Consider the following 14,116-nt stretch of genomic DNA (forward strand, 5'->3'; position numbering starts at 1 on the left):
GGTGGTTCCTCTCCTACTAACCAGATTACCATGAACTTGACTACTGTATGAAAACCTTTTACTTTCTGGAGTTTCCATTCCTGTATATGGTTCCTTTCTTTATTATCTGTGAATAACTGCTGCAATTCATACTCTTAAGTAAATCTAGTGTGATAGCAGGAGAATGCTGTCGGAGCTCTGCCTTTCTTCTGGCACCATCGTTGCAGATTGTCAAAGATAAGTGGCCTAAAACTTGTTGTTTATATGCCAATTTTACCAAACCATTTACCAAACCATTTACCAATCCATATTTGATTTGGCGCGCGCTTATTTACATCAAACTACACTATAATTTGGCTGTAATTTGGCCACACTATAATTCTTGTATAACTTTCCTAAAGCTGCTGTTGCATTTGGAAAGTGCTTCTGTAGTGTTTGGTTAGGTACTTCTAAGTTGGATAGGAACTGTCCTTATAATCTCAGGTTCAGTAATCTAGTTATTTATCCTCATCAGAAACTACTCTCTGGATGTAACTGTCAATGAAGTTAATACTGATACAGAGAGCCCTCTTGCTGGGGGGTTTCTTTCTATTTTTCTGCTCAATAAGAGGATATTAAAGCTGTGGCAACAAAACTTGTATCTTGTGTCTCTATCTCCGTGCAAAATTTATATCAAAAAATATAGTTATGCATGTTCTTCTCTTCGCATTCGATTCACTGCTTTGCAGAATCTTTAATTAGAAAATTAGAAATCCTTTAAACAAGTACGATACAATTTTTACATAATTACAACCGAGTATCTTTAATTCTAACACACAGAACCCTAGCTTACTACCTCAGTAACTCTCTCATGTAACTCTCATTAGCAGATCAACATTAGCAGATCAATAGCCACTTCATTCACGGAGAGGAATAATAATTAAACAAATAAATAAAAATTACAAAAAGATTTTTTTTAAAAAGAGCGCGCTCGCCGATTTTTGTTTTTTTTTAAGCTTTATTATATGGAGATGCTGTTGGGCACTCCCCGGCAGGTGACCCCCGGCGGCGAGCTGGGCGCCAGCAGCTCGTACGGAAGCACCCCGGCCCCGCACCGGTTGCTCCTTGCCGGGTCGGCATTCCGCCTCTCTATCTCCTTCTCAGCCCGGCGCACCTCTGCAGAGAATTTTTTGAATGCCACCTGCGCCGCTGCGTCAGACGTCCATGCGGCCGCCTGCTGCCGCTCCTCCCCGAGATACTCCTCGTCGGGCGAGTGCGTCGACAGCGTGTCGACCACCGCCATGAACTTGGTCGCCTCCAGCACGCCGGGCATTGCGGCGAGGAAGAACCGGTGCGGGTTGGCGAGGAAAGTTTCATACTCGACAGGGTCTCGTGCTGGGTCCGGCAGAAGGCGCCGCATCAGCGGGGGGCGGCTGGGGACGTAGCCCCCGAGCGGGTACTGGCCGAAGTTGAGTGCGGCATGCTGCGCGGAGGCGAGCCAGATGAGGGTGGTGAGGAGGGCGACGAGGTCGTCCGGGGTGGAGAGCGGCGACCACCACGGGGCGCTGCGGAGGTCGGCGTGGCCCACGTGGACGGATTCGTGGTACCACGCCTGCAGCTCTGGATCAGACCGGACTCGGGCTGCGTCCGGGTAGTAGAGCCCGACGTAGGACTCGACCCACGACCGGATCGTCGACCACAAGAGCATGCCGTCGTTGGCGTAGGGGTAGTCCTCGATAAGAAGCTTCAGGCCATGGGGTTGTGTTGGGTCCTCCTCAGCAACACCCCTGCAAAAGTTCATCAATTCGTTATATATATATAATCTATATCGAATAATGTAGTCATACAAAGAGTAAAGAGTAGGTGCCTGCGAATGAGGTCCGCGGGGAGGCCCTCCTGATCGAGGCGCCAGTGGGTGCGGTAGTAGGAGGCGCTGATCTCCATGCAGACGGGGCCGGGGGTGAAGCACGACTCGATCACCCCCTCAGCGTTGATGAGGCTCTGCCGCGCCAGCGCGTTGATCTCAAGCGTGTACCGCATGTGGGGGTGCAGCAGCTTGAACACCGGGTGCATCGTGCTCATCTGCCGGTGCGCCGCCAGGATGAACGGCTCCATGTTCGCGTGCGTCCGCAACCTGATGAATCAAATTCCGTCGCCAGCAGAGTAAGCATCAGTACTCTAGTCTACGGCAATCAAACTCGATCATAGCGAGACAGTCTGATTCGCCGTCCCCTTGCAAGTGATGGACGGTGAATTAGACTAACCCCATGTAATCTTTCCTTTCGCATAGAAAAGATTTTAGTGTTACCAGTGGTTGACGAGCTGATGGATGCCGGCGTCGTTGGAGCAGACATGTGCCTTGCCGAGCATCCAGAGCCAATGTGTAGTGGCGTCGCAAGGCGGTGTCAGGACCATGCTGGTCCGAGGCCCACCGGGTTGGACCGGGGGGAGTGTCAGCTCAATCACCACGGGTTTCAGCGTGCCGAGCGGGTTCAGGTAGAAGATGGTTCGCGTGCCATACGCCTTACGGCCGTCAATTGCGTTAATCCGGTCCAAAAATGGAAGGTATGAGTCATGGTAATCGAGGATAAACAACTTTGCTTCATCCATGGCCTTCATTAATACGCGAAAACAAAGATTAGCTAATATAATATTTTGCTTGCAGAACAAATACGAATTTTTAATGGTAATAATTTATATGAGTAAACAAATACCTGTTGGACTGTGAGCCCATTAAGGTGGCCTGCAATGTGGGCTTCCGTAATGGCCGATTCCGGTGGGCCGTAAACTGCAGGGTCCAGCTTGCTCACTGGAGGAAAAACCTGCGGACAATAATGCCCCTCTCAGTAGTTACCCTCGAGAAATCGATTGCCGAAAGTACCCCTGGAAATGGGGAAAAATTACCTTAAGCCTCTCGATGTTGACCGGATTTATTCCGGCAACGGTCTGGCGCGCGAACTCGTCATCGCGGAGCCACGCGAACTTGTCCTCTGCAAATGCACATCACGTGATGGTTAGAATACAATGCATTTTGAGTCAAAAAATGCCGATATCATGTGAAACGACCGATCTGCAACTTACTAGAGAGGATTTTTGGAGTGTCGTATCGGAGCATGCCCTCGCTGGACTCTTGGATCTTCTGGACGAGGGGGATCTTCTTGAAGAGATGCTCCTGGAGGCCGAGCTTGAGCTTGAGACCCTCCTTGTATAGATTGTCAATGTGGTGGAACCCTTGGAAGTCTTGGGTGTCGGCTGAGATCGAGGCGATGAGGGACGGAATTAAAGAGTGCAGCACTGCCCTGAGACGTCCCGCCGAGAATGCCCCTTGCTTCAGCTCCTCAAATGCCTCGTCACGAGGGACGTATATCGGATGCGGTTTCTCTATCCGGCTCTCCGCTAGCATGTCTGCGTAATATCCAGCATTAGTGATATTTTCTTTTTGTATACTAAAAGGAACAAATTGGATTCAACTTTTCGGTTTTTCCTTTGTTCAATTTCTAAAGTAACTCCTCTAATTTTAATCAGGAAGAAACATCTATAGCTTCTAAACTGAGCAAATTAAATGTGAACATAAAGTGTTGGGGGCTGATCACAGTAACCCCTGCGTATAAGTTTTCTACCAAATGGTTATTACAGCTTTCTCAAGTAGTTTTACCGAAATAACACTTTTGTCAGTGGCTCTCGCCATGCCAACTAAGCCTATGTACTTGAACACATTTGAGAAGATACGTAATTTGTAGGTCAACACAACCATGCCATCGTGCATCCTCTTTGAATTATTAAACTCGTCAAATTTAAGAATGGCGGAATGGTAAAGATGGTGTAAAACTTATCTATTTCAAGATAACTGGATTTCAAGTAAAGAAAATATTACTGCGGTAAGCTTATGAAACATAACATATGAACAAAGTAATGATACTTCTAACACAATGGTCCGGTTGTAGATGAAGGTGACACATTTGGAAAAGGATGGTGCTTGGAGTATTCAACTATTTTGGTCTATTGACAAACTTAAACAGGACGCGCTTTATCCTATAATTGTCGTTAACCAATGTATGGTGAGATTCATCCTTTGAACTTTTCAAAGTCAATAGTCCTCGCGGTCAAAATCCAAGAGCTCGTTTGACTAACTAAAGGAACATTTGACAGGTCAAACCTAACTGAGATTCCTAGAAGCTACAAGCCATTCACCAAAGATTGAGGGTCTAAGCCTGTTTTGTCCAATTTCGTGTTTATGTAGAAGTTGTATTTGAATAAAGCTGTTTAAAAATGTGCTAACATTGCTTACAGAAAGATTTCCTAATAGTTCGACCATGCTGCTTAAACTTGTAAGTTTGGAATTATGTAGATTCTGGACAGGACAAAAAAATCTGACTATTGCTTCTCATAGTACGGTAAAAGGAATCGACAAGCTAGACCAAAAAGTATACTAGAAAGAAAGAGAAGATTATAACTTACGAGTATCCATTGGGGGGCGGCCCGTCCGACATCGTCTAGGATAGGGGATCTTCTCACCCCCAAGAGTTGGCCTAGCCAGCTCGAATCCTTTATCAGGATTACCCAAGTCATTGTAAGTTGCATAGTCGTAGATCCGATCGGATGACTTACGAATGCCTTTGCCATCTCCCCTTAGGTCCTTGAGCTCCTTCTGTCTGAGCTCTCTTATCCCCGGAGGGGTCTCTGATGGTAAATACGGCTGCACGAAGTTAAACAAAAGGTTATTTTGAAGATAACTTTGATCTTTACAACAGAATATTTTACATTAATGTAATTTATAGGGTACCGAAAGTATTTTATATTATAGGATTTGTATTTCTAAATTTACTAGAATAATGGTAAGAGTGGTCAAAATCGTGTGCGAATTGCTCTTTTCTTCTATATCTTCGCATTACGTGTGATTGAGCAACGAAGTCTAACTTACATTTTTGATTTAAGGCACCCAACTTGACCTTAGAAAACAAAGCATAAAATTTTCATGCAACTACATACATGTTAGCTCCGCCTTTTGGATCAGCTTACTTATCAAGACGCAAAAAGGCGAATATTTGTCCAACAAAATTTTCAAGATAAATTTTAAAAGGAATTTGAAAGTGTTTTTAACAACTACTAAGTTTTCTATGCAAAATGCTACAAATATAGTTCGCGAGACCCAAGTATACTAATGACCCAACAAGGCAACAACAAGCACCGGATAATAAAGATATTATTATAGTCCGGATCCATAAATGCAATATGTGGTCCTACCAAACCACAAAAATGATCCAGCTTTCAAGCAATGTCTCTGGGCCCCATTTCCTTTGGCGGGCATGTAGAAAGTCAGATTAGCAAAAGCCTTAATTGATAATGACTCCCAACCAGCATAACATTAACTAAATCATAGTATAAATCAGCTTTATACATATTTTATTTATTACCAACTCAAGTGATTTAAAAGTTCCACTCAAATCACGTTCCTTACTAACTAGTATTTTGGTATAATTCGACTCAATAAGCATACTCTAGAATGTATTTTAACATACATATATAACATTATCTTTTAAAAAAAATTTCTGTACTTGTCCATAGACTTCTCGCTCAAAAAATTGAGCGACCTGAAAAGAATTCAGGAGCTCGAACCATATGTAACAACCAACTACTTTTGGGCATAGATTTCTCACATATTGCAAAGAAAACACATATACGCCACTGATCTAACATTTCATCTGAAATGAACAGAAATTTCGTATGCACCGAAGTCAGCAAAGAATTAAATGAGGGAGAGATGATGGACCTTGTTGGTGAAAAAGACTCTCTTCGAGGAGAGGTCCTTGGTGGACTGGACCCAGGAGTTGCAGGAGAAGTGGATGGGGCCGCAGGGGAAGCCCTCGACGACGATGCTCTCCAAGAAGAACTCCCTCTGGTGGCGGTTGGCCACCGTGATGGCTCCAGGCTCACCGAACGCTGCCACGTCCACCATGAACTCCGCCGTGTACACCACGTGCTCCCCCTTCACCCCCCTCTTCTCGCACCAGTCCCTCACCGCCACCTCCCCGCTCCTCATCACCCGCTTCATCTCTATTCCAATTAAATTATGTTAAATATAAATATTAAAAGCACTGTTTTTCTAACCGATTTAAGTTTCGAAGAATAATAATTATTTTACATAATTTAATATTGTGTCGGAGCAAAAGTTCTACTAAAATTTTTTAAAAATAACGATTATTTCATATAATTTAATATTTATTCAAAAATCAATCCGATACTATAGATGTAACCTATTATTATAATAATTATGGTACATGTTATTTAAATATATTTAACGTTAACTTGACACCAAATGAATTAAGATTAATTGCACTTATTCGATCAAATTTATGTTTCAAAAATATTAACTGTCCTGTCTATGCATGTCCTAACATTTTCTGTCGGTTGACCAATTAAAACTAACTTTGTTCTTTTTAATGAATATATCTTGAGCGTATTTTTTCATTTTTTTTTTTTTGATTTTTTTTTTTTAACTCTAACTCTTTTGTCCTTCTACATAAGTATCAAATTTAAAATTTAAAAAATATATTTTATCACAATATAATAATTTCTATAGCAGTCAACTAATAACAGTCAATAAGCGTGAAAAAATTTATAGAAATGCATTAAAAATTTTTCGAGGACTTAAATATATAATTTCAAAAACTTACTCCAATTGTCCTAGGAGTTAAACCTCTTACACATCCCAAAACCCGAAAAATAGAAGAATCATTCGGAATAAAATAGCGAAATATAAAAGAAATGAGTTGTAATTCTACAGCACAATTATTATATACTAATCTTATATACTAATGTAACTTTTTTAAGTTAAAAATTGAAAAAGGGATTTGACTAAATTGTAGAGAGCATTACGATGAACCCCTTTTGGATTGCGAACCAATTAGGGTTTTGTAGGATGGGATTGGACTCACTGGGATCGACGTCGGTGCTGATGAGCTCCAAGACGATGTTGCGGCCGATCATGTCGGCGAGGGCGTCGAGGTGGCCGGCAATGGTGTCCTTGAAGTCCTCCTTGCTCTTCCTCCGCACCGTCAGCGCCGCCCGCGCCTTCGTCTTCGCCGGCGCCGGCGCCGGCGCCGCCTTCTTCTCCACCGCCACCTTCACCGCCGCCTCCTCGCTGATCGCCGCCACAACCACGCCCGGATTCGAGCTCCTCCTCCTCATCCTCTGATGTTGACGATGGTTCCGATTCAGCACGCCGGGGACGGAGAAGCCGATCGCGACCGATCGGCTTCGGGGAAAAGCGCTTCTGGGAGCCGGGAGCAAGGACGATCGCATGATCTCGGCGCGGGATGTAGCCATGGCGATCGATCGATCGATCTCCTGCTGCGCGGAGAAGCGCTTCTAGAGAGCGCTAGGGGGATAATAGAGGGAGGAGGTTGATGTTGAAAACAGAGAGAGAGAGAGAGAGAGAGAGAGAGAGAGAGAGAGTTGTGATCTAATTGGAGGCGCGGAATGAGAGAGTGGATTAATTAATATATACGACTAGATTCATTTTATTTTATTTTTTAAAAAATTGTGTTTATGTACCTCTCGCTACTATTTAAAATTTTTTAAGTTATCCCTCAGTATTTACAATAATTTTCTAAAAATCAATTTCATTAGTAAACAGTTAAGTTCAGAACCAGTATATATTTGAAAAAAAAAATCATAATTAAAAGGATATTTTTGGTCAATCAAAATTAATTTATCTTTTTTATACGGGATGAGATGTAGGTCACAGGCCTATAGAACTTAGTGATATATACCGCGAAAAAATAAAAAAGGCAGAAAAAAAGGTTCAAGAATAAAATAAATTATTATCTGTGAATTCCACGGGTATACGTGTCTCGCATATTAAAATATATATTATCACCTTATTAATTTTATAGATCTACTATAATTATCAACTTATTATTTTTTTAAAAAAAAATGTGTGAATTTTTGTATTGTGTAGCACAACATGACTTTCTCTGCGAGGAGGGGAAGGTGGGCACTGGTTTCCTCACTAGTCATGCCCAGTTGCCGCACGTTTTTCATTATAGTTTTTTTGAAGAGGGGGTGGTGGGGGATTTTTGAAGCTGAGGGATTAATATATTTTAGCCGCATGTGTTTGTGTCCTTGCACGGGAGAAATCTAGGGGTGGTTAGCTGTTTATGGTGGGTTAATTGGTGGCTCCATCTTTTTCTGGTAGTGGGGCTTCAGCTTTTGCAATTTTATCTTTTTTTAATTAATTTTTATTTTTTATATATATTTACTGTCTCTTGTGCAAATGATAAAAAAATTGATAATTAATTTTTTAAGTCTCAAATTTGAAACTTATTTGATTCGCGTTGCGGGTAATATGCTATATTTCTTTCAAAAATATTTATGTTTTTTTTTGCTTATGAGTAAAGTAAACCTTAGCAAAGCGTGGATTGGGACAAAAAAATCAGGTTAGATTTAGTAGGTTTTGTAATTTTGGTTGGCCGAATTTGATGTGAGCCTTGTATAGCAATTCTAAGATCGAGCTCTTTCTGATTTGATCGAAGCAGAGAGGGCTAGATAAGAAAGTCTTGGTGCTTGGTTTGGTCGATAAAAGAGTTTCAACATTTTCGTGCAAATATTTCTACTAGCCAAATGGTTCGCGCAGCACTGATTCGGAACAACTTAAGAAAGACGAATCTGAGTTACTTTTGTTTTAGTTCGGTGAAACGAGATTTAAGATGACGGTTTAGTCGGTTCTACATATCAAGTAGTTTCACTACTTCAAAAGGCAAGCACAACCAAAATTTTTCTACGTTCTTCGACATAGTGGAACGATAACATTCTAGTTATATCGATTTATGAACCAGATTTGTTGATATTAACTTTGCTTGTAAATAAGGAGAAAAGGATATATATATATATATATATATATATATATATATATATATATATATATAAAATTCGGTGTTATCTTCACTTAGTACCTGCCTGAGATTATATATTCTTAAGTTCCGCTCGCCTCCATTAAGCGGGTAGCGTGCTATTTATTTCTCAAAAAAATATATTTGGTGTTATCACTACTCTTAACAAGTTAATTTATCTTCAAACAACTCTCTTTCGTTGTCGTGCCTCTCCCTATCTATGGACCAATTCATCAACTGGGTGGAGAGGCGAAACTTCATTTTTCACATCCTTTTTCCTCTGTTTTTTGTTGTATTATGTTGATTATATAAACTTTTTCTTGAAGATTCTCCATTTTAGCCACTGTGTTTGAACCGTATACCGCCGAAAGAGAGATATTTCTCATTTGTTCACTTTTCTTTCCTTTTTCTAATTTTCTATTTTTTTCTCATATGCATGATTAGAAGTACTTCCTCATATTCATAGTCGGTACTGTAGTTGTCACGACGCTTCATTTCTCTTTCCTTAAAAATTAATGAGTGATTCAATTCAATGTACTCTCTACCAAAGTACGGAAAAAAGACAATAAAAAAACGTTGTAACTATGTTCAACGCTTGGAGCAATTTAAGAATCATTTATTTAACTTAGCGCTTTTTTTTTGCATTTAGTCCCCGATAAATTTTTATTTTAAAATTAGTCCTGTCAAAATTTAATTTGTAAAAATGACTCTGAGCCTCCCACGCAGGCGCCACGTCAATGCCACGCAGGCAGAGTCGGGGTCCGTGTGTTAAGTTGAACACGGTGAACTATTCACCGTGTTCAAACACGGTGAATGATTCACCGTGTTTAGTACGTATTTTTATTGAAAAGAGGAATAGGGAGTAGGAATGTCAAGAGTAATGGATATCTGAAATATTATCCGAATCCAAACCCGAATAAATTATATATATATATATACATAATTTTTTTTGTTTATTTATACAATATATAAAATATTTAATAATTTTTATTTCTTAGATCTTCATTCAACGGTATAGATTTTTAAAAATCGCTGGATTCAGGTTCGAATTTCGAGTTTTTGGTCGGATAAGGATATAGGTATGAATTTTTAAAATCCGTCGGGTTCGGATCCGGGTTTGGATTTTAATTTGATTTTCGGGTTCGGGTTCGGATTTTTGAAAAAGAGAGGAAAATGAATACAAATTTCCTATTCCTCTTTTCAATATACAAAAAATATGTACCAAACATGGTGAATGGTTCACCGTGTTTAGACACGGTGAATGGTTCACTGTGTTTAACTTAACTACCGCCCCCAGCCCCGCCCGCGTGACGCTGATGTGACGCCTGCGTGGCAGACCTAGGGCCATTTTTGCAAATTAAATTTTGACATGGCTATTTTTAAAATAAAAATTTGTCAGGGGACTAAATGCAAAAAAAGCCCTTTAACTTATGAAATGTGCAAGTACCTGTGATTTTATCATGAGATGTGCAATACCTGTTATTTTTATCATTTTTTAAAGAGTTAATTGCATATACTTTCCTGCAAACATGGTGAATTACAGATATATCCCCACAAAGCTCAACTTTCATAAGTTATTCCTGCAAAAGTCCTAATGTATTCAGATATATCCCTCTGGTTAGGATCCATTAGAGAGTTGTTGATTTTTTAACAGTATAGTTGTGAAATAACAATTTTGCTCTTGCCCTCTTCCTCTTCAGGTTACCAGAGCGGACGGTGGCGGCGGCAACGGTGACTTTGCGGAGCTTGTCGGGGTTGCGGCCAACGAGGACGAGGAAGAGGCGGAAAGCGAAGGCGAGGCCGATGCCGTCGGAAGCGCCTGTGACAACGGCCCACATGGGCACCACGACGGCGACGACGATCGAATCATCGACGATAATGACAAAGAAGAAAAAAGAGGAGAAAAGGAGGAGGAAAAGGAGGATATGGAGAAGAAAAGGAAAAAGAAGAAGCATAAGAGGAAGAGAAAGAAGAAGGGCAAAATTGTTAATTTACATTATTAATTAAAAGGGTTAATTTATATTTTTGCAGAAATAACTTACGAAAGTTGAGCTTTGCAGAAATATATCTGTAATTTATCATGTTTGCAGGGACGTGTATGTAATTAACCCTTTTTTAAATGAACACTACTTGGATCAATTGCAAAATTTATTCAACTTATCATGTGCAACAAGGACCATTGCCTTTTTATNTAGACATTTTATATCTTGAAGTAAAAACCCATATCCATAAATTAAGCTAAAGGAAGGGGGAAACAAATCATTACACTAGTAAATGTGTCATGTTTTATTTTTTTTTTCCCCATTTTCATTTTTATGGGGAATTGAATTTTAAAGTTAAAACAAACACTACACTCTTCAAATTTAATTTAAATTTTAACTGCAGAATTTTTGGAGTAAAGTGTGTTTTTCAAGGTAAAGCTAACACTGTTACAAGGGCTTAAAATATATATACTAATTAACTTTCAATCTCTGGAGAACATCCCATTAAAATATTTTTTTATTCAATATTTTTATTTAGATTAGTGCGTGGCATTTTTTAAAATTTGGGAATCTTTTAAAAATTTTTTATTTTATTTTTATTTTTATTTTCCATATGAGCACTCCTAGATCTGCGTTGACCAAGGTGGGTACGTGGCGTCCAAAGTGGCCGCTGGTTTTGGACAAAATAGCTACACTAAAATGGTGGGTTGCTGACGTCAGCAAGAACCCCCCTTAAAATTCCTTAAAAAAAAAAAAAAAAAAAAAAAAAAAAAAAAAAAAAAAAAATCCTAACCTTTAGACATTTTATATCTTGAAGTAAAAACCCATATCCATAAATTAAGCTAAAGGAAGGGGGAAACAAATCATTACACTAGTAAATGTGTCATGTTTTATTTTTTTTTTCCCCATTTTCATTTTTATGGGGAATTGAATTTTAAAGTTAAAACAAACACTACACTCTTCAAATTTAATTTAAATTTTAACTGCAGAATTTTTGGAGTAAAGTGTGTTTTTCAAGGTAAAGCTAACACTGTTACAAGGGCTTAAAATATATATACTAATTAACTTTCAATCTCTGGAGAACATCCCATTAAAATATTTTTTTATTCAATATTTTTATTTAGATTAGTGCGTGGCATTTTTTAAAATTTGGGAATCTTTTAAAAATTTTTTATTTTATTTTTATTTTTATTTTCCATATGAGCACTCCTAGATCTGCGTTGACCAAGGTGGGTACGTGGCGTCCAAAGTGGCCGCTGGTTTTGGACAAAATAGCTACACTAAAATGGTGGGTTGCTGACGTCAGCAAGAACCCCCCTTAAAATTCCTTAAAAAAAAAAAAAAAAAAAAAAAAAAAAAAAAAAAAAAAAAAAAAAAAAAAAAAAAAAAAAAAAAAAAAAAAAAAAAAAAAAAAAAAAAAAAAAAAAAAAAAAAAAAAAAAAAAAAAAAAAAAAAAAAAAAAAAAAAAAAAAAAAAAAAAAAAAAAAAAAAAAAAAAAAAAAAAAAAAAAAAAAAAAAAAAAAAAAAAAAAAAAAAAAAAAAAAAAAAAAAAAAAAAAAAAAAAAAAAAAAAAAAAAAAAAAAAAAAAAAAAAAAAAAAAAAAAAAAAAAAAAAAAAAAAAAAAAAAAAAAAAAAAAAAAAAAAAAAAAAAAAAAAAAAAAAAAAAAAAAAAAAAAAAAAAAAAAAAAAAAAAAAAAAAAAAAAAAAAAAAAAAAAAAAAAAAAAAAAAAAAAAAAAAAAAAAAAAAAAAAAAAAAAAAAAAAAAAAAAAAAAAAAAAGCTTCTTTGGGTGGGAAACAAAAAAGAAAAACAAAAGAACGTTCGAGACAACTGTATCTGTCGTTCACATAGATTTAATTAAGGAAAAATTTTCTATGTGTCCCTATAAAAACACGTATTTATAGAAATATCTCTATAAAATTAAAATATCTTAAATATTTTTATAAATATAAAAAAATTTCAAAGTATCCTTCTGAATAAATTTTAACATACCATTTTTCATAATTGTCCTTTCAAATGTTCCAACAATTACTAATGAGGGGTTAATTTCATTTATACCCCTCTAAACGTTCAAAATATCATGAATATATTTATAAATTTGATTATACAACAAATATCTATATAAATACTTGCTATTTTATAAATATGCTCTCGTCGTTAACTTCCGCCCCTCCACCTAAGTCTATCTTAGATAGGTTATCGTGATTAGTGAAAATGCTTATTTTATCCTAAATTTTTTAAAATTTTTTGAAATAGCACTTTAATATGATGAAATGTATAACAAATAAACTTTAAAAACTACCCCTCACTAATAATTAGTTTAGATAAAGGTACAAGGGTTCAATTTAAATACTATTAAAATATTAATAAACGTTAATTAGCCACTTTGTTGTTTAGTATATTTGCATTTCGCCACCCTTTATTATAAAATTTTATCAGATAATCTGAGTTTTTCTTTAAAATTTTGTAAATAATATTGAATATTTTAATTATAATTTCAAATCTAGTAAGCAATTTTATACTCTATAGTTAATTATAAAACTTTGTAACTCAAATCTAGTTAAAGAAAAGACTTTGTAATTTTCAGCTTTTTATTCTTTTCTCTCTTCCTTTCAAAAAGATTCATAAACATCAATAATATATATAAATCTTACAGAAATCAATGTAAAAATCTAACTAAATAACATATACAGATTTCATAAGTAAGCCTAAATAATTATAGTAAAAGCTGATATTTAAATTTATGAAAATTTTAAATTTATAGAGCATTTACAAAAGTTATAACTTTTACTAATAATTGGAACATTTAAAATGACAACTTTGAAAAGGATAAAATTGTTATTTTGGTTGCCGTTATTGTGAATTTTAACAGAAATTTATTTGAAGAATATTTTTAAAAGTTTTCTATATTTTGAGTTTCAATTTTTATAGGGCATTTATATATATAAATATGTGCTTTTAGAGGGGGGCACAAAAAATTTTCCCTAGATTTAAAATCTATATTATTTACTTGATGATTAATTAATAAAATTGTCTTTTATTGATAATTGTCCTTATCAAAATTTATGCATGCCAGTAATGCCACGCAATATATAGAGCACAAAGCAATTGCACCCTCCTGGCTTGGATAGTGGTCCTTGAAAGAGATTCTTTCGCCGCATCAGTAATAATGCTGTATAATAATAAAAAATTAGGTTAATTTCATATAAGTCTCTGCAAACATAGTGAATAACAGATATATTCCTGTAAAGTTTAATTTTCATAAGTTAATCCTGCAAAAATCCTA

The 14,116-nt window shown here is 36.7% G+C and overlaps 1 protein-coding gene across 1 annotated transcript; it reads right to left on the minus strand.

Moving 5' to 3' along the window:
- On the minus strand, positions 682-7,439 carry LOC109721175 (probable lipoxygenase 6). Its single transcript, XM_020248624.1, has 9 exons — positions 6,894-7,439; positions 5,729-6,012; positions 4,417-4,654; positions 3,040-3,363; positions 2,863-2,948; positions 2,673-2,780; positions 2,267-2,571; positions 1,826-2,092; positions 682-1,745 (listed from the first exon to the last, which is right to left on the minus strand). The coding sequence occupies exons 1-9, from the start codon at positions 7,282-7,284 to the stop codon at positions 980-982; spliced, it is 2,769 nt and encodes a 922-aa protein (XP_020104213.1). The 5' UTR covers positions 7,285-7,439; the 3' UTR covers positions 682-979.

Source organism: Ananas comosus, linkage group 15 (genome assembly GCF_001540865.1).
Source record: "Ananas comosus cultivar F153 linkage group 15, ASM154086v1, whole genome shotgun sequence".
In the NCBI taxonomy this organism is placed as follows: Eukaryota; Viridiplantae; Streptophyta; class Magnoliopsida; order Poales; family Bromeliaceae; genus Ananas; species Ananas comosus.

Excerpts from the sequence above, each read along its gene's own strand:
- LOC109721175 (XM_020248624.1), bottom strand. The coding sequence starts at position 7,284 with ATGGCTACATCCCGCGCCGAGATCATGCGATCGTCCTTGCTCCCGGCT. Across the intron at positions 6,013-6,893 it reads CAGCACCGACGTCGATCCCA|AGATGAAGCGGGTGATGAGG; the intron begins GTGAGTCCAATC and ends TAATTGGAATAG. Across the intron at positions 2,781-2,862 it reads TCAACATCGAGAGGCTTAAG|GTTTTTCCTCCAGTGAGCAA; the intron begins GTAATTTTTCCC and ends TATTGTCCGCAG.